The following is a 26745-nucleotide window of genomic DNA, read 5'->3' on the forward strand; positions in this document are numbered from 1 at the left end:
ATTTGCATTGTAGAGGTTAATTTTGAAAAGATTAATATGTTGACAGTATAGATGACCCTTTTGGAAAACCTCACATGCTCACATACATGTTTGGGATTTTTCTATTTCTTTCATTTTTTCAAACCATGCTTCACAGAAAAATGGAGGTAAAGTCCTACATATAATTGACAGCTAAGTTAGAAGCAAGATGCTACCACCGGTAAAGCTTATGTTCTAACTGCAAAGAAAATACCATTAGAAGTAGAACAAAATACATCCAGTTCTATTGCTGTCTGCTTCTCCAATTTTCATAGTGTTTTAATTTTCAAATCAAAAATTAATAAATGTAGTTTTATAAGAATCCTTGATCACAGGACTGTTTAATAATACCAGAAATGTACTAGTGTTAAATTAAAATGTGCATTATTTCCATTCAGCTAGTCATTTCCTTAGGATCCACATGCCACTGTTTACTTGCCCTGCCCAGAAATTTGTCAGCAGTGACACTTGAAATCGTGAATCTCCTGTACATGGACGAAGTTAAGGCAGTTTGTTCTTTTCCCACTTACCAACTTCCTATGTTCTTTGGCATAAGATAGAAATCATGTCAGTATTTTTATTCCAAAACATACTGAATTTATTCTTAGGCAGTTACTTCACAGTCATTAATTACCAGTGTTTCAAAAGTGTATTAGTTCAGGTGATCTGATGTGGACTCAGTTATCTCAAATTCAGATGTTCAGTGTCTGAACACTTGCTCTCAGATGTGTCCAAATGCTGACATACCTTTGGACATTCTCAGCATACATTTCTTACAAGAGTGGAACTTGAACTTAAAAAATATGTAGGTGTTTCCTGTCTCCATGTTAAATTTTTGCCCCTTGCATAGATCCTATTTACCCCAAACATGACTTTCTTTGGAAATTGTAAATTATCATTCATATAATCTGAAATGAACAATGCAGCAAGCAAACAAAAACAAAAGATGAAGCCTGATTAAACACAATGGTATTTTTTCTAACTAACTGTGTTTTTTTTTCTTGTAATAACAGTTAACAACACACATGAATTAGGTCCTGTGGTAGAGATAAGAATTCCTGCCAACGAGAGCAGCTTGATATTAAAAAATTTAAATTACAGCACACGATACAAGTTTTACTTTAATGCACAAACATCAGTTGGATCAGGAAGTCAGATAACTGAGGAAGCAGTAACAATTATGGATGAAGGTAAGATGGGTATGTATAAAGAAAATCCACTGAGTTTTAAAAAATTGAGTTTTATTAAAAATATTACTACTTTTTTGGTACATTGAGGAAATAGTCCCTATTAAAAGTTTTTCTAGAGCTTTCTTAACTTTAGTGTGTGCTAATGAAAGATTTAAAATAGTTTTTAAGAAAAGATGTGCAAAGGTTTTTTACTGCAGTGAAAGCACAAAAGAGGTATAAAACCGCTTCATTTGATATAAACTTACAAAATCTAAGACTCTGCCTTTTCTGGGCTAGAATGTATCCAGAAACTTTCAAAGTTTGTTTCATGTAACTTTACATTTTAAGTGGTCTTCCTCCATTCATCTATTCTGCTTCAAGGACCTCTTCTGGTCACAGAAAAAAATACTGAAATGATGCAGCATTATGTCTAGTTGAGAAAATTATTTCTCTTTTGCAGTATGCAATAGCTTTTGTAAGGTCTAAACTTTTGCCACAGAGCTGGCAATAACTTGAGACATTGCAGTAATAAATTTTTCATCTAAGGCCTCAAGGAACTGGTGATATTGTGTGATGTTTAAAGAATCTTAATTTTGGTATTTGATTTTATCACTGTTCATTTTTATATTTGCAGCCACTATAGATCTGAAATTTTGGCAGTTCTTTTGTTGAAGATGTTATTTATTTAAATATGAAAATTCAATACAAGAATAGTAATTTAATTCAAGGGGAAATTTTGGGGGGTTAGCTTTTTATGAATTTGCACATCTTAATATTAAAAGCCTATTTTGTTACCATCTTTTCATGTGTTTTTTATGGTTAGTAAAATTGCGGTTTATTGCAATTGCCATAGGTGGGTTGATATGCAATACAATTCTCTAGTAGTATATTAAGGTTGTATTTGAACTGTTTATTTTAAACCATGAATCTTAACAAGCATGAAAATAAAATTTAATAAATGCATGTATATTAACTTTTTGTCTTGTAATAGTCTGTCAGTGTTCAGCATATTTGTATTGTTTCTAATTTATTTGAATTAGTACATTTTATTTAGTCTGCATGCTTTTATGTTTTATAATGAAATTATATATGTATGTTCCCTTTGGTGTTGTATCTAATTATATAGTGTTCCTATTTTTATTTTCCTCCATTAAAGCTGGTATTCTCCGTCCTGCTGTAGGTGCAGGCAAAGGTAAAATAAAATTGCATGATTTGTTAATGTGTGGATTTTTTGCAGTGTTGCCAATGGGGAAACTGCAGTGGTAAGGAGAGGAAATCTTGAACTACATTTTAGTATACAAAGTATTAATCAGTACTGGGAGGAAACATTTGTGATAAAAATCCAAAATACTTATTAATACCTTTCATCTGTTTATTTTGCCACAAAGTTCCAGGGGAATTCATTAGCTTTGCTTCACTAAAGTCTAATTATTTCTCAATATTTAACAGATGTTTGTCATTGTCATAAATATTCAGGGTCCAGCAGCACTAACACTGATTAGTCAGGGTGGAAAAAATGGCACTTTTACAAAGGATATTTTTTTACTGCCTGTGCCATGTGCTTTTTTTTTTTTTTAAAGAAGTAGGTGCATTCTTGTTTTCACTGCTGATTAATGCTATCCATTTGATCACATTTATTTGATTTACAAGCCAACCGTGCATAGGAGACAGATGACTGACAACACCGTCTGTGTACTTCTTAGTTCAAATATCAAATTGAATACACAGGCAAATGATTTTCTGCTCTCTTTCTTAGGTTCACAAATGTTGTGAGTGTGCACTTGAGAATTTTTCATTGATTGAAACATATTATCATCTTTCTTCTTGACTTTAGTAATATTCAGTTTTTTGTGATGCAGTTCTTTTGTCAAATGTGGTATTCTTCATATTCTTGCACACAGTTTTTATGCATTTTGATAACTTCGTTGTGAGAAACAAAGATAGTCTTGAGGACTTCTAAGTAGTTATAAACCAGAAAGGTGTCTTGATATATATGTCTCATTTTACCACAGAGGTGTCATTAACACCTATGAACATCCATGTTTCAGATTCTCAGACTATAAAAATCTCAATTCATATCTGTACATGAAAGTATCCCATATGACTTTTTTTTACAAACTTGAAAGAGACAGCATAAATTGTATTATACATATTTTTTCTACTTGATTATTATGTATTTTGAATAATAGAATTTCAATAAATTTGAATAAAAGAATTTCATATAAGCAAAGTCAAACTATACATGTATGCATGTATGTATATATGTATATATCTGTATGTGTATATATATATCTATAATGTATAAATATATTTTATACATATTTATATGTGTATATAAGGACATTCTAATATCAGAATATTCTAATATATTTCTGCTAAGTGTATGAGGTTGTGGATTTATTTTAATGACAAGTCTTTCCTACTGCTTTTTAATCAGCCCTGGTAGCTGGCAGGTCAGCACAGAACAATAAAACTGGCTTGTAGTCCTGGACATTATAACAGAAATGAAAATTAAGTTCTTATCATTTGTAGCTAGCTATAAAAACTCATGCAAGGAAAAATGGATTCTGTGTGTGAAACTGAGGTCTAATTATACCTGTATCACAGTCCATCGTTAGAAGAAAACATCTTATTTGTAAGATCAGTTGGAGCAGCTTATGTTTCAGAGCTGTCGCTTTAGGTTCTCTGAAGACTTAAACAGATGCCTTCTTTTGGTTCCATTCCATTTATGTTTTCAAAATTTTCACGTATTCCTTTAAGTATCTAGCTCTTGTATTCACAATGAAAACTTTGTAACAGTAAACAGAACGGAAGCAAAGCCATGACATCTGTTAGGACATCTGAGTTGCTTCAGTTTTCATATGAATGTTCTCAGTGGTCACTTATGTCGGCATGATTAGCTATTTCACTACTGATCAGGGACTACCAGGAAGAAAAAGGAGGATCATATTACCAAGATCAAGTGCCAAATTACTTGGTCCCATGAGTGGGTGGGTTTGGAAGACAGAAATCCTCAGCCCACTTAAGAAGAAGCCGTATCCAACAGTGAATTTTTCTCCTCTGTCAAGTGCAGCAGAGCACTTGATAATCAGTTCTCATTAATGTGGACCCAAAGCCACACCAGACAGAATATGAAATTTAGATATTCACAACTATTTTGTAATCTATCAAAAACATCATCTCAGTTTTTCTTTTTGAAGGGCTGGTCTTACTAGAACAATGCAATTATCCTTTCTTTTTACAATTGGAGCTCATTCATTCTGGAGGGTAGAAGGACAATAGGATCCAGATTCAGACAGCCAAAATTCAATCTAAATTTTTGTACCTGGTGTTATCTGCTGGCTGCCTGCCTCTGAAAGCCTACAGATGGCCAATCAGAAATATTAGACACAAGGTCCTGGAGGGATTCAAATCATTTAAACTTGGACTAGGTATGGTACTTGAGATATATTTCGCTTCCTAGAGTAAAAAAAAGCGCAGAAGCAAATAATATTACAGTACTCCTAAGAATCTTATGGTGTCTCACTATTCTGATTGTAGTCCTGAAGTATATTCCCTGTTTCTTGGCACCATATGTATAGACAGAAGTGCCTCCCCCCCCCAACACACACACAGTGTACCTAGTCTTTTGTTACTTTAAAAATGATAAAATAACCAAAGACTGCTGACTACTACACTTGACATTCTTAACATTAGCCCTAGCTGAGTTTGTCTGATCATAATGACCTCACTGATGTAGGTAATTTTTCTAAAGATCCCAAAATTTTCTAGATCAGTAAGTGGAGAAGCAAGCTTTGTTGCATTTTTCCCATATGGTAAAATAACCATTTTAGATGAAAACGTGGAATATGAGGACAAGGATAAAAGGTTTGGACAAAGGAATCATTTTTTCTTGTGCCTTGAATAAAACTTAGAAGGACAGAATACTGCAGCAAATGGGGGACAAGATGAGGAGGAAATTATTGTCTTCCTTTAAGGTGACCACTGTCCTAACCAAAAGGTTCTTTGGACTAGAAAAGCTATTGCATCAAATGACAGAAATACCGTGGTCTTGGCAAATGACAAAGAATTGAGTTTCGGTCTTCTCTTAGGCTCTACATTTCAGGGAAACTTAATGGGACAGGGGAGATTCATGTCATCCTCCTGCAAGCCTAGATTAGTAAATCGTGAGACATACTATTCTACTGAACATGGGCAAGCTACCCTGTTGCACCGTTTATACTCCAATTTACACTTCCTTTTCTAACACTGTGATACTATGCTGACTCATGACATTCAAATTATGACACTACAGATTAAAAAAATGTGCTTTTAGCAACTTGTATTCTAAATGTATGTGTCTGAAAATGGTCTAGGTAAAACGTAATGCATTATAGCCAGTATTGTATAAGCAGTATGCATTGATATTACCATTATGTATTGACATCTGTCTGACAACAAGCATGAGACAACAGTTGTGAGAGAAGAAATTGGGGAGTAAGATGCTAATTATATATAAAATAATTATAGAGGCAGCTGAAAATTGACTGGGGTGATCGCTAGAGTCAAGTCTTTCCTACTGTCTTCCATCACAAGTTTTAAATGGACTATAGAGGAAGGAAGAGAATGCAGATTAGACCAGTGGCAGAAATGAAAGATATGATTAAAATAAATGTTCATAAGGGTTCATTATGGTGTTTTTTGTAAGCTGAAGTGTAGGGAGTCATGCCTGTATAATTACATGCCAATCTGTACATTTAGCAAGCTCTCCTGTTTCAGTATTCAGTTTCCTTTTTATATAGTCCATGTTTTTATTTGAAAGAAGTTTCTTGTAGTCTGTACGCACACAGACAATGATAACTGGCAGTTCTGAACTGCAATTAAAACAGAGTCGTGAAATCATAATTACCTTTAACTGAAACAAGCACTTCCAGTCAAAATGGTACTTGTTTTGGTCTGCAATCTTCATATAATATCTTAAGAATTATTGACAGAAATACTTTTGTTGCAATGAAAAAATACTCAAGTACTATCTTATGCATTTGAAATTACTCTTTTTTTGACAGAATCTCCAAGCGTATGATACATACTCTTTTCTATAGGCTAGAAATCATTCTCAGCTGAGTTCATACCTCCGATGTCTTAGTAGAAGACATGATCATCTGAATTGTCTTTGTTCCATACAAAATGCTCTTTTTCAAACCATTTTCCCTGCCAATTATGTTGTTTTACCTCCTTCTTTGAATCATTTTATGTAGTGTCTCCACATTTTTCTCTATCAAGTTCAACCTTCTTTTTTCAGGTTATTATAGTACTTCTGCATTGCTCCTTCGGCCACTCTGTCTTTGTGAACTTCTCCATCATGCATCTCTGGTATTCCCTTGCTATGGCCAGCTATGCAGAACCACTGCATTCTCCTTTAAATCTACTGGGAAAAATGGTGATGCTTGGGATGCTAGACTAGAGAAAATTATGACGATTTCTATGTAAAAATTCCTTCCATGCAAAAACCTTTCTCTTTGTAGACATCATGCAAAATCCATACCAATTTAAATGTTTAACAGTGAAACTGTTTATTGCATTTCTTCTTTTCCTTCTGTGTTTTTGCACTACAGGAATGCTCTGCAGTGGCCTACATAATCTCAGAGTTGACTAGTACCCATCTGTTAATGCCAACAAATGGAATTTGCTCTTGTTTTTATCTTGAGGCCTGAATTTCGTAATGTAAAAGTTGTAGATTAAAAAGTAAACAAACAAAAGCAAAATCCCTCTCTATTTGTCTTGCAGATTCTGGCAGAATATGTTACCTTTTCCTTCATCTTTTCTTGTGTATTTTTTTCATTTGAATTTATTTTCCACTTTACATATGTATTTCAGCTAATTCTTTATGGTATATTTCTTTGGAGTTTTTCTCCATTTGACACTATCCTTTGAATGTGTGCTTATCACTTACCTGCCATTCTTCATGGAGATCTGGTGAATCCCATGAGACTTGCTAAAGTTTTAATCACTTTAGAGAGTATTTAATTTGCTGTTCTGTTAAACTAAATCTTGAGAGAGAGTGTATCCTGTTATTAAAATCCTGTCATGTCTCATGTCATGTCTTACTAAATTCTGTTGAATCTGCAGCCCAGGTGTAACTGTGTTATTTGGAGGAACTGTTCCTGAAAGGATGTAAGGTTAAATATATAAAAAGCATTAAGGAAGCACAGGAATTAATTTAAAAAAAAAAAGAAAAACATTACTTTGGACCTAGGTGTCTTTCTCAACAGTTGGCAAATGCTTGTATAATGTATCTCACTACCAGAAGGAAACCATACTCAGAGATGCCAACTAAATTTTGCATTGCATCATAGCATGCTTAAAGGAGCTTAATTTACTGGAGGTAGCTGGATAAGAATCTTTTTTTGTAAAAATTGTAATTTATTAACAATCCAGTCCCACCTTTTTTAGAGTCAATCTTTTGTCAGTAATGCTGCACAGCACTGTTGTATGGCTACAAATCTAGAGAACATAGTGCTTTTCTGGTAAAAAAGCACTTCTCCCAGACACAAAGCTTTTCTCCCTTTAAACAACTGACACTTGCACACTGAGAGTTTCTTCCAACTGATGATTACATGTTGCATTTGTGAGGAGTGCTAGGAAACATATCAAAGAAAGAAAAGGTTATCTGTAATCAGAGGTGTAATTAGGTTGAGAAGGCAAGAGCCTGGCTAGATTTGCAACAGACTTTGAATACAACTACTTTGACTTTAGGCTTTCATCACCTCAGGATCCATCAGCCATGTCTTATCATGTTATATTTGTCACAATTCATGTTGCAAATACGGCATGTGCAACAGACTTAAAAACAAAACTTTCCAGGCCTGCTGGAAAAATTAGACCAATTAGTAGTGAAAAAGAGGAAGAATAACAAAATTGATGATTTTGAAAACAGGTGTGCTGCTGATCAAATTCTTTGGTGTACTGTCTTCAATAAGAAAAAATAGAACTTAAATTTGACTAAACATTACACAAAGATAACTATGCAAACAGCTCTTGGTAAGAATCAGATAAGAGTACAACTTAGAAAAGTAAGCATAAATCCACTTGAGAGGATTTGGAAACTAAGACACCAAGACAATGAAGATAATTTTCAGAGCCAACTTGTTACATTCATTTATTTAAGCAGAAAGAAAATTACTAGCTAGTAGGTATTTAATCTGGCAGACAACTGTTTAATCAGAGAAGAAGCTAAAAATCTGAGTTAAAAGAAGAAAGATGGAGATAAGATGCAGTTTCTCCCAGGGAAGGTAGTTATTTGCTGAAGCAATTTGCCAAGTGGTATCAGAAGCTGTGTATCATTTGGAGTCTTTCACACTAGATGAGGTGGTTTACTTCATCCGCAAGTGCCTGAGCTTGTGGAGGGAGATGTTAGATGGAGTTCTGGGACCTTGCTGTGCAAGACTTGCATTATGGCTAATAATTTCTTTTGACTTTAACAATGGTGACAAATATCAGTCTTACAGTTTTGCTGTGAGTCAGTTATGTCTTGTGGAAGACCAAAACATGGGAAAATATGGGTTTGAGAAAACATGATTTGATGAAACAAAACAGAACAAGTCATATTTAGATTACAGACCTGTAGTTTTCTTCGCACAGAAAAAATACTAAGATCCTGATTGTAGCTTACATCTGTTCCCATGCGCAAATGAGGAAGGATCCTGGACTCTGTGCCCTTCTCAGTTTAGAAGTTGCTGTTCTTTCCTCTCGCTACCTTGAAGTGCCACAGAGAAGTAGGATCTAATCCCCTAACACCGCCATACTGTATGTGATTGCATATTAGATTCCCCATAGATAACCCTGGCTCTGATATTTCTTAGCGTTTTTGTTGTTGACTTAGTAACCTCGATGGCTTATTTTAAATCTACAGTTTTCTATTTGATTTTTGCTGAGGTCATTTTAGAGAATAAATAAATAAATATATTCTTTAGTATTTTGTGTTGGTGAAAGGCATTTAGGCTGATATGTAAAGCATATAAGCACAACTTACCTACAATGAATAACAGACTAAAAACACTTTAATGACATAAACTTCAAATGTGGGAATAGTAAATTTAGTTCTCATTCAACATTTCAATCTGTATTAATGGGATGAAGTTAAGAAGAAAAATTTGATGCATGTGTGAAGATAAAAAACTGCTGTTGTGAAAATTTGTAATTGCTAGAATACATTTTCAGGAGAATGGATGGAATTTGCATTATTTATGTCTTTTTTTAAAAGACTAAGAAATTATAGTTTTCTCGGCATTGTACTATTATTTACTTTGTTTCAGTGTATTATATACAGATTTTTTTATCTTACCAATCTCTTTGAATCTAATTTGGAACTATTTCCTGTCAGCCATGTGAACAAGGTCATCTTGTTTTGAGAAGAAAATAATTTAACCACATGGATACCAACTGTGCAGCACCACTTGCCTTGAGAACAAGCCCTCTCCTGCTTTATTTTCTAGTATAGATGAAGCCACTGGAATTCTGTTATTTGACTTTACTAAGGCGAGCATTTCACCTCTGATGTTTTGTGGTCCTTTGGAAAGCATTTTTGATGTGATTTCCAACTGAAAAGATATTTTTTTAGCAGGATAGAAATGTCAGGTGCAAACAGTGCTACAGTAATGTGGCACTTCCATTAAAAATTAATTTTATGCCTTGTTCTTTGAGGAACATCCCCTTCATATCTGCACCGGACTATTAAAATCTATTTTCAGTAATATTAGGCTTTTCAGAGATATGGACATTGCACATATTTGTGTAAAATACTGCTGTTGAAAGAAAGTGTTAATAAGCCATAGTACCTTAAAATACATAGCTTTTTGCATTCCAGTGGTTTGCATCCTACAAGTCAGAATATTTTGATACTAGCTTTCCAAATATTTTCCTACTACTACTTTTTAAGATAAGCTTTCATCAACAAGATGAAAGAGGATCATCACAAACTCAATCTATTCAAAATTAATTTTGTTATTTTTATTAATTTTACCTTGTCATAACTCAAACTTTTTCAAGTTTTGTTTTGTTTCTTTAATCATTGGCTACATTAGCAGTGTAGTTATCTGTACCTGAGGTTTTTGACACTCAGATCAGTTTTTCATAGTCTAATTCAGTAATCAGGTATTTAATAAAAATATATGCCCTTTTTTCTGAGAAAGGATTTAAGCAATCTTAGTTGAGAATTCTAATCTTCAAAATACAGCTTTGAAAATGCTAATATTTTCTCAGTGACATCACTCATATCAATCACAAGGTCCTTTTATTTATATCTGAAAAGTATGAGTAAAAGTGACCCTTGGAAATTCTGGGCCTGTGATTGCCTCTGTCTTTAATAAATATATTTAATAAATAAAAGTGGTCTAGATTTATCATCACTTTCTCAGTTTCCATGTTTGACTGAGATTTGAATTAACATTCTGATACTTGCTGCAGGTACTGGAGCCTGAGCACCAAAAATACTCTCTGGAATAAATGGAGATTTGAAAATGTGGGTTAAGAGAAAAAATTCTTACCACACAAAGAACCGTAACATTAGTAACCCTTTAGAGGTTTTAGAGTTATCCTGTTTTAACTGGTTTTCTGGAGCCAAGAAGTAAAATTCTATGGCTAGTTGACCCCTTCCTCCTCTGAATATAGTGTCTATCCAAAGACCACTTGCCCTTCAAAGTGGTTTATGATTTCTTTGCCAAAACTAAAACATGCAAGGAGTAAATTTGGTATCCTTAGGTTTGAGGGAGCCATTGATGGGCAGAAGAATGTCTGTTTAAGGTTCAGTGAATCCCTAATGTTAATGAAGCTAATTTCAGGAGTGTTCTGTAAAAGTACACACAAAATTCAGTTCGTTTTCAAATACACGTGTATCACTTAGCCATTTCATATTTTAACAAGTAAAACTGATTGAATCCTGCATGAACGTAGAGTGTGCATGTGTTATTCACTTAACAGGTAAGGCCTTACTGTGTTATTTAAATGTTACTTTCTGATGTAAAGTGTTTTTACTCTCTATTTTTTCTTTCCTACTATCTCTGATGGTGAAGGATATTCAGAAACCCTTTTTGCAACCTCCCCAGTCATGCATACTGTCCGTCCAACATTCTATAAGGGTATTGTGTTCCTTTTTTATCATTACCAATACAATAGAGACAAAATCCTGTAAAGGGCTTGCAGTTGAGGCATTTGAAGTCCGTTCAGTGACACTTGGAATAAAGAGAGGAGTGTACCTCCTTTATACCTCCCTTCTCTCCTACCATTTCCTATTACCCTTAGAATATTTTCAGTTTTCAGCTGTATGCATTTTACTTTGAGATAAATAGAAATAATATTTTCCAGGATTTTGGCAATTAGGTATTTTTAAGTCTTTGGCAATCTTGGTGAATTAGGGCATGCTCAGTAGAGTACAGAGATTCTACTTTCTAATTTCATATTATAATAACTGCTTATGATTCCACTACCATATATGCTAATTTAGTAACTAATTTCCCAAAACAGAAACAATGATGAATATACTATACTTTCCCTGAATATGGTCTAAATTAGCATAGTAGATTCTTAAATTCAATTTTTTTTGTATATGAAGTCACAATTTCATATTCTGCTTTGTTTTTCTATTGTGTATTCAGTGCAACCACTTTATCCAAGGATCAGAAATGTTACAACAGCTGCTGCTGAGACCTATGCCAATATCAGTTGGGAGTATGAGGGACCAGATCATGCGAACTTTTATGTTGAATATGGTGTAGCAGGCAGTAAGAAGTCATTTCATTAAATTATTCTAAGTGTTCAGATATATTTTCAAATATTTTAGTAGTAGATGTGGTCCTAAATTGATACAGTGTTTGTGATAGCTCTTAAATGTCTAAAAGAATTATTTTGTTAATTTTATTGGGAGATCAAATAATTTTCATTATAATAAACATGAATGTTTAGCAGCTATCTAATGCTTAGATAGAAAATCAGTCTTTGTTCCTTTGTAGTATTGTTTCAACTATTTTGAACATGAACTTCTAAAAACCCAAATTGCTCTAAGTTGTTTATCATACAGTGATTACATGTATGAAAATATGATTACTTATTATTAAAACAGGATATAATGGTTCTCTTAAATTTTGTCCAATTCAGGGAAAAATAAATAAATAAAAGAGCAAATTAAACTTTAAAAAGATATCAATGAACTTACATACTTTTATTCATATAAAAATATAGTTTTCAATCTTTGATAATACCTTTTTTATTTTACTCCTAGTAATCATTAAAACACAGCAGGTTAGTTAATAAAACCAAGATACTTCTGTTCAAATACACTGTCTTTCTAAAATCATGACTAAAGATGGTCAGTCTGAGAATTGGAATATAAATGCTTTTTTCTGGATATTGTTCAAAGAAGCAGCTGAGACTCTATTAGAAAAAGACGCAAGAGAATGTTCAGGAAATACGATGTGTTCAAATTTTAAAGTAGAACTCGTCAACCAAGTAAATATTGACTAACCACTAGAATCATAATCTAATTAAGTGATTAAAATCTATTTTCATGTTTACTATAATTGAAAATTCAATAAGGTTTTAAAGAAAATAGATGAAAATAGTATTTCTATAGTACAATGGAACAAATGTCTAAAATAGTTCTCATAATTCATGTACAATGTCTTCTTGATATTGCATGCAATATATTATTCAGTTGTAATTTTATATAAGATTTTATTATTTTTGAGAGAGTAGTTACTTCTTTCAGCAAATTAATAGTTTAGTCAACTAACTGTTGATAGTATCTTGTCTAGAAACTTTCAGTAACACATAGAAAACTAAAATTCCAATATGTTGTTTTCCTGAAATTTTTGTAGGCAAAGAAGATTGGAAAAAAGAAATTGTAAATGGTTCTCGAAGCTTCTTTGTGTTAAAGGGTTTAACACCAGGAACAGCATATAAAGTCCGGGTTGGTGCTGAGGGCCTGTCTGGTTTTAAGAGTTCAGAGGATGTGTTTGAGACAGGTCCAGGTGAGGCACACCATACCAGTTCTGTGTCATAGTCAGAATTGTGATAGACCACGTGCTGAAATAATCCTGAACTAGTTCCAGCAAGGAGATGTTGTAGCTAACATCTATGTAAGTTCTTTTTTTAGAGCAACGTTGAACTATTTTATAAATTGCTAGAAATGCCAGCACATTTATTGTATAGGTTAGGAATGCTTTCATCCTTTCAACTCACTCGTCTGTTATTTATATTAGGGGCAAGATACTCACTGCTCACACTCTGTCTGTGTGCTGTGCACTGGAGATAAACGATTTCATTTGCTTCCACTTTATATTTTAATTAATATAATAAGACTGCTGTATGTAAATAATGTATACTTTCAGTACAAAAATCTGATCTAAAATGTTTGCATAATCAGAAGTGCAGATTCAATCTTATGTTTCATGTAATCTATTTAAACTACTGTTAAGGGATTTCTAATTATAAATGTGTCTTTTCCTGTCATATACCGGTTTCATGTAAGTTTTCATTTCACAAACTGCCTGCTGTGAATCAGGAAGACTGTTTTAAATTCTTTATGTATATTTTCCATAGAAAAATAATTCAACAGTCATTGAAAGAAAGGGTGCAACAGTCATGTGTTCATAAGCAAATTAGTGATACTTGTTCATTTAACTCTAAGAAGGGGATTTATTGGAAGTTTTTTGATGTTATGCTGAATATGTTGTTGCCAACAAAGCATTTTCTTGGTTAGCTGTTATCATTTGTTGCCTGTTTGCTAGCCACTTCTGCTCATTCCAAGCATTTTGGCCCATGCATAGTTATTTAGCAGTAGCCTCACCAAATACAGAATGTTATGATTTAAGAAAGTAGTTTAAATATGAAAATATGCCTGAACAATATGAAATTATTATCAGACAATAATAATAATGAATAATATTGAACATGTCAGTTTGAAAGTGAATGCTTTCTAAAATCATAATTTTTTGCTTTGTTTCATTCCATTTCTGTTCAGTGTATCATGTTCCTATAGGAAAGCTTTGAAAATATGGTACCGAATAATAATGCCAAGCAAGTATGTATGGGCTAAATACAGAGGTTGTTTATGCCTAGAACAGCTAAGGTATAAAAGCAGATATGTAAAACTTCATGCAAATATACATCCAAAGCCCAAAGTGGCAGTAAGCAAAGGATCAAGACTGTAGTGTAATTCAAAACAAGCAGAATGGAGACTTTCCCAGAAGCACCTTGCTGAACAAAAAATACTGAGTCAGTAGATAAGCAGCCCTGTAGGTACTTCTGAATCAATCAGTTGCCTTGTCTTATATCCTTGAGTGGTTAAGGAAGAAGGGAGTTTAAAGGTAGTCTTTTCTGATCTTGATCAAGGAAAGGTTCAATGCACAGCGCTGTGATTCCTACCCTAGTGATATACATAGCATATTTCTTACACAAAAATGTTGTGTCTCACTGTAGCCTAGATCAAAGCTGTTAAACACTGGGAAAAAATAAAATGGACGAAAGAGTAAAATACTGGAATATTAAATGTGTCCATATTCTAGTTAGGAAGGAATTCTAATAAGGAAGGAAACTGCAAGATGTAGTATATGAGGCTTTTATCGCAACTTTTTCTTTAGCAAGCATTCCTATAGAGCATCTTCATAGTGTGTGGTTTTATTTTTTGAGCATACCAGTATAGTTTATTGCATTGACTCCTGCATTAGCAGCTTCTGCGTTCACCAAAAGTAAATGTCTTTCTGCCTGAAGCAGATAATTTGTTTAGAGTAAACAGGAAATGTTTTGCTGTTTTTAAAGTAGCACTGGGTTCTATAGGCTTTAGAAACCCTTTCCTACTGGATATGCAATAAGTTAAAGAATACAGAAAGCTGCATAAGTAAGTTTTCATCTTTACTCTTTCCCATCTGTCTTGCCTATTTTACGCATGGGTTGTTTTGCTCAATGCTACTTCTTAATACATTTGAATGTTAAATGTGCTTTTACGTCTTGCTATAGTATTTATTATACAACCTTTAATGCCTTATTATAAATGCACATTTGCAAAAATCAAAATAATTTTAACCTTAATGTGGAAACAAGAATTTGTATTAATTTGATTTATAGTTCATAGGAACATTGCCTTTGTGATTTTGTCTTTTAAGATCGCCTTTATATATACATACACACATATATAAAAAACTTCTAGACATTTTTATGCAAAAATGGTTTAAATTGTCAGGCATATAAGAAACAATTTCTCAAATATCAGAAAGCATAGTCTTTACCAAAAGCTGGGAAATCTCCTAAATGTAATCCTATAATAACCAAACACATTCATTTATTATCTATTTAACTGCAAATCAAATCATACCTGTGCTCAATAAAACCAAAAACAGGCAACAAAGTAAAGAGTTAATTTTAGCCCAGTACTTCTATGGAATAAGCATTGGTCTTCCATATGGAATGGAGAGCAGATACTATCTCCAAATGTCACAGGTACTTTTAGTTTTCATACAGCCCATGGAAAATCCTCAGGAATCTAGGGTCATACAGAGCTCATGTTTCCAAGCTAGCTCAATCTCAGTCTCTGTCTTTACTAATAAATAAAGTGAGACTGAGAAAGGGGTTTAAATTCTGGCCCGTAAATGAATATTGTTATATTTTATTGTTACTGTGCTTGCCGGCCCAGTGCCAGTCAGCTGTCTGCCAAACAAGGCCCAGGTAGTTTAAAGGACAGCCCCAGCCAGGGACTCTTCCCAATAGTCATCCCCCATGTTTTGGAAGGGGAAGAGAGTTTGTGCTGTATCATCAGAACTTGGGGCTAGAAAACAGTCAATGCTCCATTGAAAATAGGTTCTCTGTGACATGTTGCCATGAGCCTTCACTTAAAGATGCATCTTCTGTAAGGAGAGGTGAAAATCTTTATGGGGCTCTGAGACTTTCATGTTTCTGCGAGTACAGGTATCTATGTATTGTCCCCACCACTTCAGTGGACACAGGCCCAGAGACCTTCCCTAGCAGATCTGGGTGAAACATGTTCTGCAATAAGAGCTGACATACTCACAGACCCCAAGAAAGAGACTGACCGAAGGTGGCAAGTATAACCCATCCTTGTGCAGAGTGTCCACCGAACTGATATCTGAAGCACATTTGATCCTAACTAAAATCCTGGGTAATTTACTGACTGCGATCCCTCTTATCACATGAAGCCAGAAAAAAACAAAAAATGCTGAACCAAAATGCCATGTGAGCTATGCATAAAAAGCCTTTTGCATGTGACTTTCCTTATTCATGTGGGAAGAGGATCTTTGTCTCTATCTCCCCATCTAGAGAGAGCTCTATTGGGCAACTCATCATAGGAGTTTTGAGGCTAGAGGCGAAGGTAAATAATGAACAAATAAGGTTGGATGGATGTCCATCTTCTTCCCGTTTCACGTCTTCTTCTATCTGTAGCACTCCTATCACCCTTCCAATTTTATCTCAAAAGCAAATCCTAAGGTCAGGTGTCTGTAGTGTGTTTCCAAATAGGAGAGTAGGAATAGGCTTCACCAGGAAAATCCACGTAATGTCTTGGAGACTAATAGGGAGGTTCCGGCCCCCAAACCACACAGATACAATTCCTGCCCTTGTTAAAGACTGTAGTGTTTCCTCTGTAGTTTGCTTCTCACTTGCATTATCTTCCAAGCAGCATCAGGATTTGGATAGAAAGAGTGCCAGTGAAGGGCTTCCCAATCGCACTGTGCTAAGTCCTATAGTAATGCTGAATCATGGCAGTCATGAAAATTGTAGGATGAGATATGAGCTTGAGGAGAAGAAGAAACCATAATGCTTAATAAGGCTTTAAAGGATGCTTTGTTGTTGATTATTAGTTGAAATTGAATGTTAAGGTCCTGAATGACCCATCTGTTGCCCTGTTTCAGACTAATGGGTGTGCATTAGCTAATGAGTATTGACTTTTTATTCATTTTGAGAATGCAATCCAAATGTTTGTATTAATTATAATTTGCAATTTCATTTCAGTAGTTTAATCAGTAAAATGGTTCAGAATAGTTTTGAGATTTGTAAAAAGCAATGTAGGATGTGTATATGTTTTGCAAAGTAGTAGTAATAGTTGCTAAGCCTAAATGATGAACTAAGTTGGCAGAATGCTTATATATTCAAAAGGAAGTTCTGTGTATTTGTACTTGCAAACATTTTAAATAATGAAAATACTCACAAAATATACTACCATGTTTTTTCTTATTACTGATCTTCACAGTGAGTGTTATTCTTGTGTAATTAATGAACAATGGATACTAGCTTTTATGTGAATTACTATAACATTTAAATGCAGCAAAAAATCTCATGTTTCTTTTATTCTGCAGCAATGGCAAGTCGGCAGGTAGACATTGCTACTCAAGGATGGTTCATTGGTCTTATGTGTGCTGTGGCTCTTCTTATTTTGATTTTACTGATTGTTTGCTTCATAAGGAGAAATAAAGGTGGCAAATATCCAGGTATGATGTATAATAATACAAGTAAAAATTACTGGTAATCCTAATAGGGCAGATCTCAGTTTTATTGGAGAAATTACATTTGCTGGTGGTTTACATTTACATTGTGTCCATCCTATCATTTGGTAGGCTTGTTGGGAGCAATCCATCTATTGGTAGAAGACTCCAATCCATTTAAGTGTAAGAAGGGTATCTCCCTCATTCCTGGAGGGTAGTATTAGTGCATTACCACTCTAGAGAGGTTGGAGCTTTCTTTGGGGATACTTGGCTCTCCCAGGAAGTACTGTGTGCCCCAGTTTCTGAAGTCTAATACAGATGGGTTTAACCCACTAAATTGAGCTGAGTTAGAATTTCATTGGTCTGAAGGCCTGGAAACATATGCCAGATCATACCTGCCATGTTATTTAATGTACTGGGAAAACAGCATTTCATAGGAAAATTCCCTTCACAGATTATTTTGTTTCAAATAAATTCAGATTTACTCAGAATCTATGTCTTCTTCAGGCTGTGTATTGTTGGAGCTAAATTTGAAGCCTTCATCCTCCAGTTAGGTTTTTTTTTCTTTTAGAATGGTTTTTCTTTTTAGTTTATTTGAGTGTTAGGCCTAGCAATGGCTAAATATGTTTCATAATTTGTAATTTAAAATGGGACCTATGCAGTGTGCCTCTTCTATCCAAACTCCAATCCTTCTGGATGTGTATATTATAAAAGACATATATGTGTGTATGTATGCATGCATGTGTTTATATGTCTTATATATATCTTTCCCCAACGATTTCATGAAATTTTCTGTCCAGTGCTACAGACTCCAAAGGTTTGGAAAATGATACAAGTATCCAGATTTTGGAATGTTTGTTCAAAGCCAACTCAAGCTTAACTTTAAGTGTATATTGTCAATTTGGACATGAACAATATGGATATACTTATACAAATATAAAAAAAATCCATACTATATTTTAATTTCTGCCACTTTTTTTGATCAATGCCTTATTGCAATTAACACTTCTGAAAACTAGTGTTCATGAACATTTAAAGCTTTTCTTCTGTATATAGGCAAATCTTTCATAGCAGAACTTAATGTATCAGATGATTTTTACAAGATAAAATCACCTTGATAAATACAAGACTCCTACTCTGCCCAGACAGTCTAAGTATTTCATTGTTTTATGGTGAAGACAAAGATTTGTAGTACAGCAAAAATAAAGTAAGGGAAGCTTCTGTCCCAAAAGCTTTTGCCCATGGAGAAAAGATAATTAAGGAATGCAGTATTATATACAAGTTGAATGACAGGCTGAAGACATTTTAGTTATTTTTCCTAATATTTGGAGTTCCTTAAGAGAAAATGAGATTAGAGAGGATATAGGAAAAGTGACTATTAGTTGAGAGAAATGAGAAGGACAGCTAGAGGGAAGGTGGAATAACTGAAGTGATAAAACTGAAAAGAGAGGGAGGACTTGGAGTGAGCGAGCATTCAGAAGAGGGTAAAACATAGCTAGAGTAAAAGTGTAGAAGGTAGTTGGCTGCTGATAATGTCGTTCATCTGTGGAAGTCCCTGCTGTTGACTGTCCGTTGACTAGATGTGGTAGACTTCAGCTGTGTCTGGTAAGATTTCCAGAATCAGTCTATACTCGTTTGTACCAGTGACTCTAGAACTAATTATGTTTCTGGTGTCATTGCAAAATTCCTGTTCTACAGATGAACTGGCAAATGCAAAGCACAGTTATTAATGCTTTTTTGTCTTAATTTTCGCATGTCATCTTGAGCTTGCCTGTGGTTAAAAAAAAAGAAGTTATTTCAATATAAGATTATAGCAGCCAGATGCATTTCAAGGTGTTATGCATTGTCTTCATTTTACAGTTAGAAAATACTCTCAGGAATTATTCATATCATGTTAAATAACACTGTATAAACTAATGATGTACAAATTAAGTGTGTAAATTACCAGAATATGAGACTGTATGTTGGACTGTATGTTGGATATAACTATCTGCTAAACAAGGAAAGGATTTGAATGATAACTAGAAAAACAGAAATGAAAAGGCCCAGGGGAGAACCGTTAAAAATAATTCTAGAAGTCAATATATTATTATACTCTTGTCAACAGTCTCAATTTATAGGAATATCTGTTTTACATAAACAACTGTCTTCTCAGGTACTAGTGGGTTTCAGTGCCAAAAGACAGTGCTGCATAGTTGTTTTAGGACTAGTTGCATGCACTTTTATCAGTGAGTGATTACAAGATTACTAAACCTATAAGGAGGATGTGTTTAATTGCGAGTACTGCAAGAGATGCAATTATGTTAAATTTAGGTCTAGTATAGGCATTTTTGTTTTGCTTTTGATCATGTTATATAAAAGAAAGAATGAACAGACTAAAGACTTTTTCCCAAGTTTAATAATTTTTAAAATACTATTTAATATTCCCCTGGAGTATCTGTTAGAGAAGCTTTACTGCGTTGTTAGTGCATGACATGAAAGGAGAGTGGCTACAAACTAACAGTGAACACATGTGACACTGATTCAGTTTTATCAATCAGTATGAGAGGAATACCAAGAGTGAATAAGGAGTATGGATAAGTAAAAATTATTCAGATTGCAATAAACAATTCTATTAATAACATAAGCAAAGCAAGTATTTTAGTAGGCTTTTTAACAGAAAACTCCCTTTAATGTAAGAAATGAAAGGAAGTTTTATTAATGCCAAATGACATACAATATTTTTTACTTGAATGAAGATAAAATTCTATAACTAATTAAGAGATTTTTTCCTTAAAAAGGAAAAATGTAACAGCCTAAGACCTCAGTTCAGAGAACAGTTTTTACTCAAATATGTTCTTGCCAAATGTGATCAGTATGTGAAATTAGGATCCTAAGGTTTCTAATCTTGCAATTTAATGATAAAAATTCCAATTTCAAATATTTTAGTGAAGGAAAAGGAGGATGCACATGCTGATCCAGAAATACAACCTATGAAGGAAGATGATGGAACATTTGGTGAATACAGGTGAGTAACTGATGTGATTTGTCATGATCACTACTCATATCACACATGTAATTCATATAATATCTCACTTATTAATTCAAAATTCTAACTTTTTCACTCTGACAAATATTTTGTATCCAGTGTTTTATAGAACTACATATAGATAGCATTTCAGTTAGACCATTAGAAGCAATATTAAACACCCAAGATTTATGAACTGAGAGCTTAGAAGGTGTTCTAAGGATTGTCCACTAATGCTAGTTGAAGTCCAAATTCAACTCAAAGTGTCTGAAAGTGAGGAATCTCTGTTTACAAGCCCATCTTTCAGATAATTAAAATATCAGATATTATGTGCTTTTCAGATACTGTGTGCTTGCATCCTTTGAGTTGCGGCACATAATTGCATTCTTTTTTTGAAAATACGTTTCTTACAGAAACTTAATAAAGACAACATGGTGTTCCACTGCCTGGAAATTAAATTAATTCAAAATGGCTGACAATACTAACACTTAATCCAATAGCAAAGAAGATATGTTAAACACAGAGGTGAGAGAACATCCTAAAAGAAAAACAAATCTCCATTTCATCTATTTCTGTGCAAGAAATATAGCAAGCTGCTTCAAAGCATGCCGCACAGCTTTTATTCCTAATTATTTTCCTTTATCCTAAATATATGCTAACCGAATCTCCTTGTAACACAGAAAGCATGCTTTGGCAACTGTGTTCATATTAACAAATATGTGTGTGGTTGTTTATTAAAAAAGCAGGATTTTATTTGGTGTATTTTGATTAGGTCAGGAAATAATGTTATTATTTTCTAAATATGTCAATGCCATTATATTTTACTTGGGCATTATAATACATTTTACAATGTATACCTGTGTCAAAAAATTGTAAAGGCCTTTTATTTTTTTGTAGCTGGAAAATTTACAAAAGTGCATGGAAATTTTGATTTTTTCAAGAAGGATTCACTCTGTTGTAATTTCTTTATATAAGGCAAATGGGCATCTTAATCTGACTAGAAGAGACTCACAATTCTGAATGCCAAAGAGCAGTTTCTCTTAATTCTTTCTTGATTTAAAAAAAAATACTCTAACCTGTTGTTCAGAATAGTGATTTATTGCAGCATTTTATTTTAAGTGCATATGGGTTAATTAAATTTATCTGATAAAAAGAGAGTTGTGAAGCAGTGGTTGGATGGAGATGTAAATAAGTATTGTGTAAGTTTTCCTAGGCAGTCCAGTTTGCATTCTACTTTATAGCTCCTCTGCCTTTCTGTGGCTGGAACTTTCATTAGCTGAAACTGATCTTCATACAGAATTGTACAAGTTATGTGGCTTGAATATATTTTTACTCAGGTGTAGAATAAGACTATTCAGTCTGTTTTCATGTGTGGTCTGTAGCAAAATTTGAATGTATGTGTCCATATTTAAATGGCTTCAGTTAATCTATTGAATCATCTAGTGCTTCATTAAATGATTTTATAATGCATTTATCAACCTTTTGTCTGGTGAATATGGACAATTGCATGGTTAGCTTTCAGAGTTGTTCGTATGAAGAAGCTCATCCTATTTACCATGCAAAAACTCCTTTCTACGTGTTTTTTTGTTTAATTAGTCTGGGCTTTCCTCTTTTTTCCTTAGAGACAGGGCAGCAGCAGCAACCAGTCAGATTACAGAAGATATCTTGGCACCCTCTCTGCAGCCCAACATCACTGCAGTCACTCAGTTCCCAGTTTGTCTGTCTCATATGGCACTGGTCACAATGCAGTGCTTCTTTGAGGAAAAAGGGTGTAGGTTTTCCCTTAAAAAAAAAGAAGTAATTTTTGAAAGATCTAGGAATTCGAGTATTTTGAACTTTTTTCATCACTTCAGGTCCATGTCTACTTGGACAGTAAAGAAAATGGACAAGGAAAAGAAAAGACAAGGTAGCTGTGCCAAATCTCCTGAAGCAGACTCTGTCTTTACCAAAGCAATTTCTGTGAGATCTGACAGATCCAACTTCTTCAGAAGGTCAGGGGATCAATACTGCAGCACCAGATCAGAGACCTCCTTCTCCAGGAGGAGAGCTAGGCAGTCTTCAGAGCTTACAAGGGTTAGTTCTGTCTCTGCTTCCCTCTGCCAAGAGGAAAAGAGGTCAGACGAATGGAAGTACAGGCATGGCTCTAGACATCATGCTTCCAAGCAACAGATAATGGGGTCGGAAGAGGGCTCAGGTTCTCAGGCAGGACAGCCTCCCCCTTTCCAGCAACGGCTCAGCTGCAACTCAGTTCGTGGCTCACTGGCAAGGCAGCGTTCTTCTCTCCAGCAGTGGTTCATCCAGACTCCAGACTACAGCTCAGATTCAGAAGACTCTCAAAGCTCCTACCACAAGAAGGTAAGACCTTCTACTACTACTCATTTCTCTGAATCTGAAAAAAATACATTAGTGAGATCTGTAATATTGCCTGAGTTGGCTACTGTGTTAAAGGACGCACTGACAGCAGCCAGACAAAGTATAACTTCTGTGGCACAGGCTAGCTCCCATTCAGTAAAGCATCCCAGGGTACCAATTACAGAAGTTCCTGTGTTTCCCCTAGAAGCAACTGGGAGCAGCTTCCAAGCTTTTGAGTCTGACTGTGTGGGCAGTTTAAAAGAGCAAACAGCTTCTAGTAAGGAGGAATCTAAGGCTGACAAGGCCTTGGAGGATGAGTCATCCATTGAAGATGTGGAGGTGTCATCTCAGTCCCCTACAGAAGACCAAGAGGAACCAGATCCTGTGCGTAAGTTTGACATGGAGAATCAGAATTATCTGTTCAAGCACATTAAGAGAGTGCTAATGTTGAAATCTTCCAAATCTGAATGCCCTTCAGAAGAACTGCCTATCCCCTCTGAAGAAGGCAAGGTAAATAATGCCCTTCCTATCCATTCAGCAGTGGAAAATCTTGTCTGTAGGATTTGGGGTAATCCTGAGGCAAAACATGAAGCCCCAGCAGTCCTACGTAAGGTGTATCCTCTTCCAGCGGATAAGGCTGCATTGTGGGGGGCCTTGCCTGAGGTAGACAGGGCAGTGGTTACTGGGGATTCTGTATCTGCTAATATGGATGCTCTACCTAAAGATCCTACTGATAGAAAGGTTGAGGAAGCAATCAAAAGATCTTTCAAGCTAGTTGCAGCCCAACTTGGAGTATCCATCTACTGCACCTATGCTTCAAGAGCCTTGCTAATATGGCTGGAGGAAGAACAAGACAGAGTCAAAAAGAAATGGGTCCAATCCACAGCCAGGCAGAGGACACAGAGGCTATGTAAAATTGCAGCTAATTTCATCCATGATGCAGCTGAGGATTCTCTAAGACTCACAGTTAAAAATATGGCCTGCCTCACAGTAGCCTGGAGAGCTATTTGGCTACGGCCTTGGACTTCATCGCTAGATCTAAAATGTCAGCTGCTGTCTTTACCATATACAGGTGGCAAGCTATTTGGTGAATCCATGGTAAAGATCATGAAGGATTTTTCAGAACGCAAACATTCCTTCCATCAGCTGAGAAAAAAAAGATCTATTGAAAGCTCTTTGTTTTCTTACCCTCACAACTGTCTGAGCTCCTTCCGTTCTCCTCCTAAGTTTAAAGGAGGGAAGGGAAAGTATAAGGTCTCACAGTCATTTCACAGCAACTACAAAAGGACATCTCATTTTCTGAGAGACATCAGAGCCATCAAGAGGAACTTTCTAACAATATAGACTTGCTTCCTTTTTTCTCAGGAGCTGGGAAAAGTGGAAGATTTGGAAATTTATGGTGAACGGGCATCAGTATTTCTGGACAAGTAATCTCAATGCTTAGGAAATTAGTTGTTTCAAAGTAAGATTTAAATAATTTTGCCACTAATTAACATTTTCCAGAAAAGTCATAGCTCTCAGATTTAGAGGGAGTTTTTGTCACATTCAGTTGCTAGGCTTCCTGGTATTTTTGAGATGGTCTGGACCTGTTTGAAGTTTTTCACGCTTCAGCTGTGTTTCTTTACCTAAGAGCATACTTCCTGCAGAACCTGCCAACATGGGATTTTTCTGCCATATCAGCCTAATGAAGGAAATAATGCTTCAGGAAACACAGTTGTTTTGGGAACCGCAGAATAACTGTATACACAATCCCCCTGTGGCTGGAGACGTAATTGGGTCTTCACATAACAAGGGAAAACAGTGCCTCTGGAAGTCCATTTTATAGCAAAGCAATTGCATTACAATCCTGATGGTTTTGAGTTATAGAAGACTGATACAGTTAATTGTGAACAGTGAATGATTACACCAAGACACTGCAAAAAATACCATAAACAAATGTTTGTTTAAAGAAAAAATAAAGACATAGAGCTCCTGTTCAGATCAGCACAGTCTATCTATAATAAAGCAGCCTAAATAAATTTCTGTCCTGGGCCATGAATCAAGATAAATTAAGGAGTTATAACATCTTCAGACTTTTGGATTTGAGGATGGGGAGAGATTACAAGCATGGATTTGTTAAACTTTATGGGAGGTATGAAAGGGAAGCTTTTCACATCTTTTATTATATGATATCTATGTACTTTTGTCCTCTCATTCCAATCTGTGAAATGTGCTCAGGAGGGTTGAACAGGACAAAGCATCTACAGTGGTAGGACTGCTAGGTGTGGTTGCACAGGCTGTTTGCACATTTCATTGAATTCTTTTGCCTCTTTTCTCAAGTGTTTTGATGCACAACGTATTTTTTCCAAGAAATTCCTAGCTACTCTGTGAGAGACTTTCTGGAAACGGTTGGTGGACAGCTCTGAGGTTGTTAAGTATTACAGTCTTCCATCTTTCTCTGGGTTGATTAACAATGCAGATATAGTTTATGACCTGCAATAGTATTTTTCTCTATTGTACTTTTTCAAATTTTATTTGCAATTCAGGTTTGTTTCCAGAGAATCTGCCAATAACTTGTGCCTTCACCACTCTAAGTCTAAACTCAGTTGCTTCTAACACAAGAGATAACGTCAATAGACTGCCTGAGGATTCTTACCTCTGAATAGTCTCTTTGGATTTGGCAGCAGTCTTACTGTGTCCTCATTCACACACACATGCTTTCTTTGATGGTTCCTAACTTAATTCTTGAACATCCGTGTCACTTCTTTTTTGAAACATTGCATTGATTTCATTTTATATGTTTTTCCTCCAGAAGACATAGTAAATGTGAAAAATTTGATTAACTTTATCTCAAGTAAATTTTTCTCTAAAATTTTCACAAGGAGAGAGTCAGATTCTTTGACTAACAACTTTTTCAGCCTACTGCCAGTTAGAGGAAGAGCTCAGGTTTCCAGTTTTTACAGCTTCTGCTAAGATTGAAGATAAGTATTGCAGAGATGCTAAAGACAAGCTACTTGGAAAACAAATATAGATGCGTGTATATCTTAGCTAGATTAGAAATAGTAAAAAGTTCTGAAATCTGGATTGAGACATAACACATAGGAAAACATATGCATAGGTGCATAGGGAAAGAGTGTTTCATCTACCTGGTCTTCAGGATCCCTAACAACTTATAAGCATGAGCAGAAACATGTTAGGTATTAGGGCAGAGTTCCTCTTAAAATTTACAGGGAAGCCATAGTCTAAGGTACTTCTGTAACTTTATATGAATGCTTATACGTAAACATTTCTGGGCTGTTGACCTGAGGGTACAGAAAAAGGAATAGATTTTTTCTGCATCCTCTTATCCAGTAGCCCAGAATGCTTCACCCATTTTGTTTGTTTTGTGTTACCTTTCATGCAACAGTTGTGTTATACGGAAAAGTAGTGTATTGCTAACCATATATTGAGTTGTTTTGCATGTCCATTAATGTGGCAAAGTTTAGTGGGAACTAATTGCCTGCTGGACTGCAGAGGCATCGTAAAACTGTCTTTCCCATTCTGACTGGTTGCTGCATGCACCCATTTCTAAGGAAGAAAAATTTAAAAGGTGAAGAAAGAAAGGAGATTTGAAGGTAACACATTTCTTTCAATAACTGTGATAAGCTTGTGAAATAGAAGTACTGTTTTTTAAAGTAAGTTTGTACTTTATGCTTGTCATTATCACCTTCCTACTTCATTATATCTTTTAATCATTAGCTGCAAGTTTGCTGTTTGT

General features: G+C 34.9%; 1 protein-coding gene across 1 annotated transcript in view; it reads left to right on the forward strand.

Moving 5' to 3' along the window:
* NRCAM (neuronal cell adhesion molecule) overlaps positions 1 to 26745 on the forward strand; it is a 66829-nt gene that overhangs the window by 36315 nt on the left and 3769 nt on the right. Inside the window, exons 23-27 of the mRNA XM_026063001.1 lie at positions 1032 to 1208; positions 11819 to 11944; positions 13037 to 13189; positions 17525 to 17656; positions 20579 to 20657. Of these exons, the coding sequence (XP_025918786.1) occupies positions 1032 to 1208; positions 11819 to 11944; positions 13037 to 13189; positions 17525 to 17656; positions 20579 to 20657 (667 nt within the window). The remainder of the gene's footprint in view (positions 1 to 1031; positions 1209 to 11818; positions 11945 to 13036; positions 13190 to 17524; positions 17657 to 20578; positions 20658 to 26745) is intronic.

The sequence above is a fragment of the Apteryx rowi genome, unplaced genomic scaffold, assembly GCF_003343035.1.
Source record: "Apteryx rowi isolate R43461 unplaced genomic scaffold, aptRow1 scaffold_198, whole genome shotgun sequence".
In the NCBI taxonomy this organism is placed as follows: domain Eukaryota; kingdom Metazoa; phylum Chordata; class Aves; order Apterygiformes; family Apterygidae; genus Apteryx; species Apteryx rowi.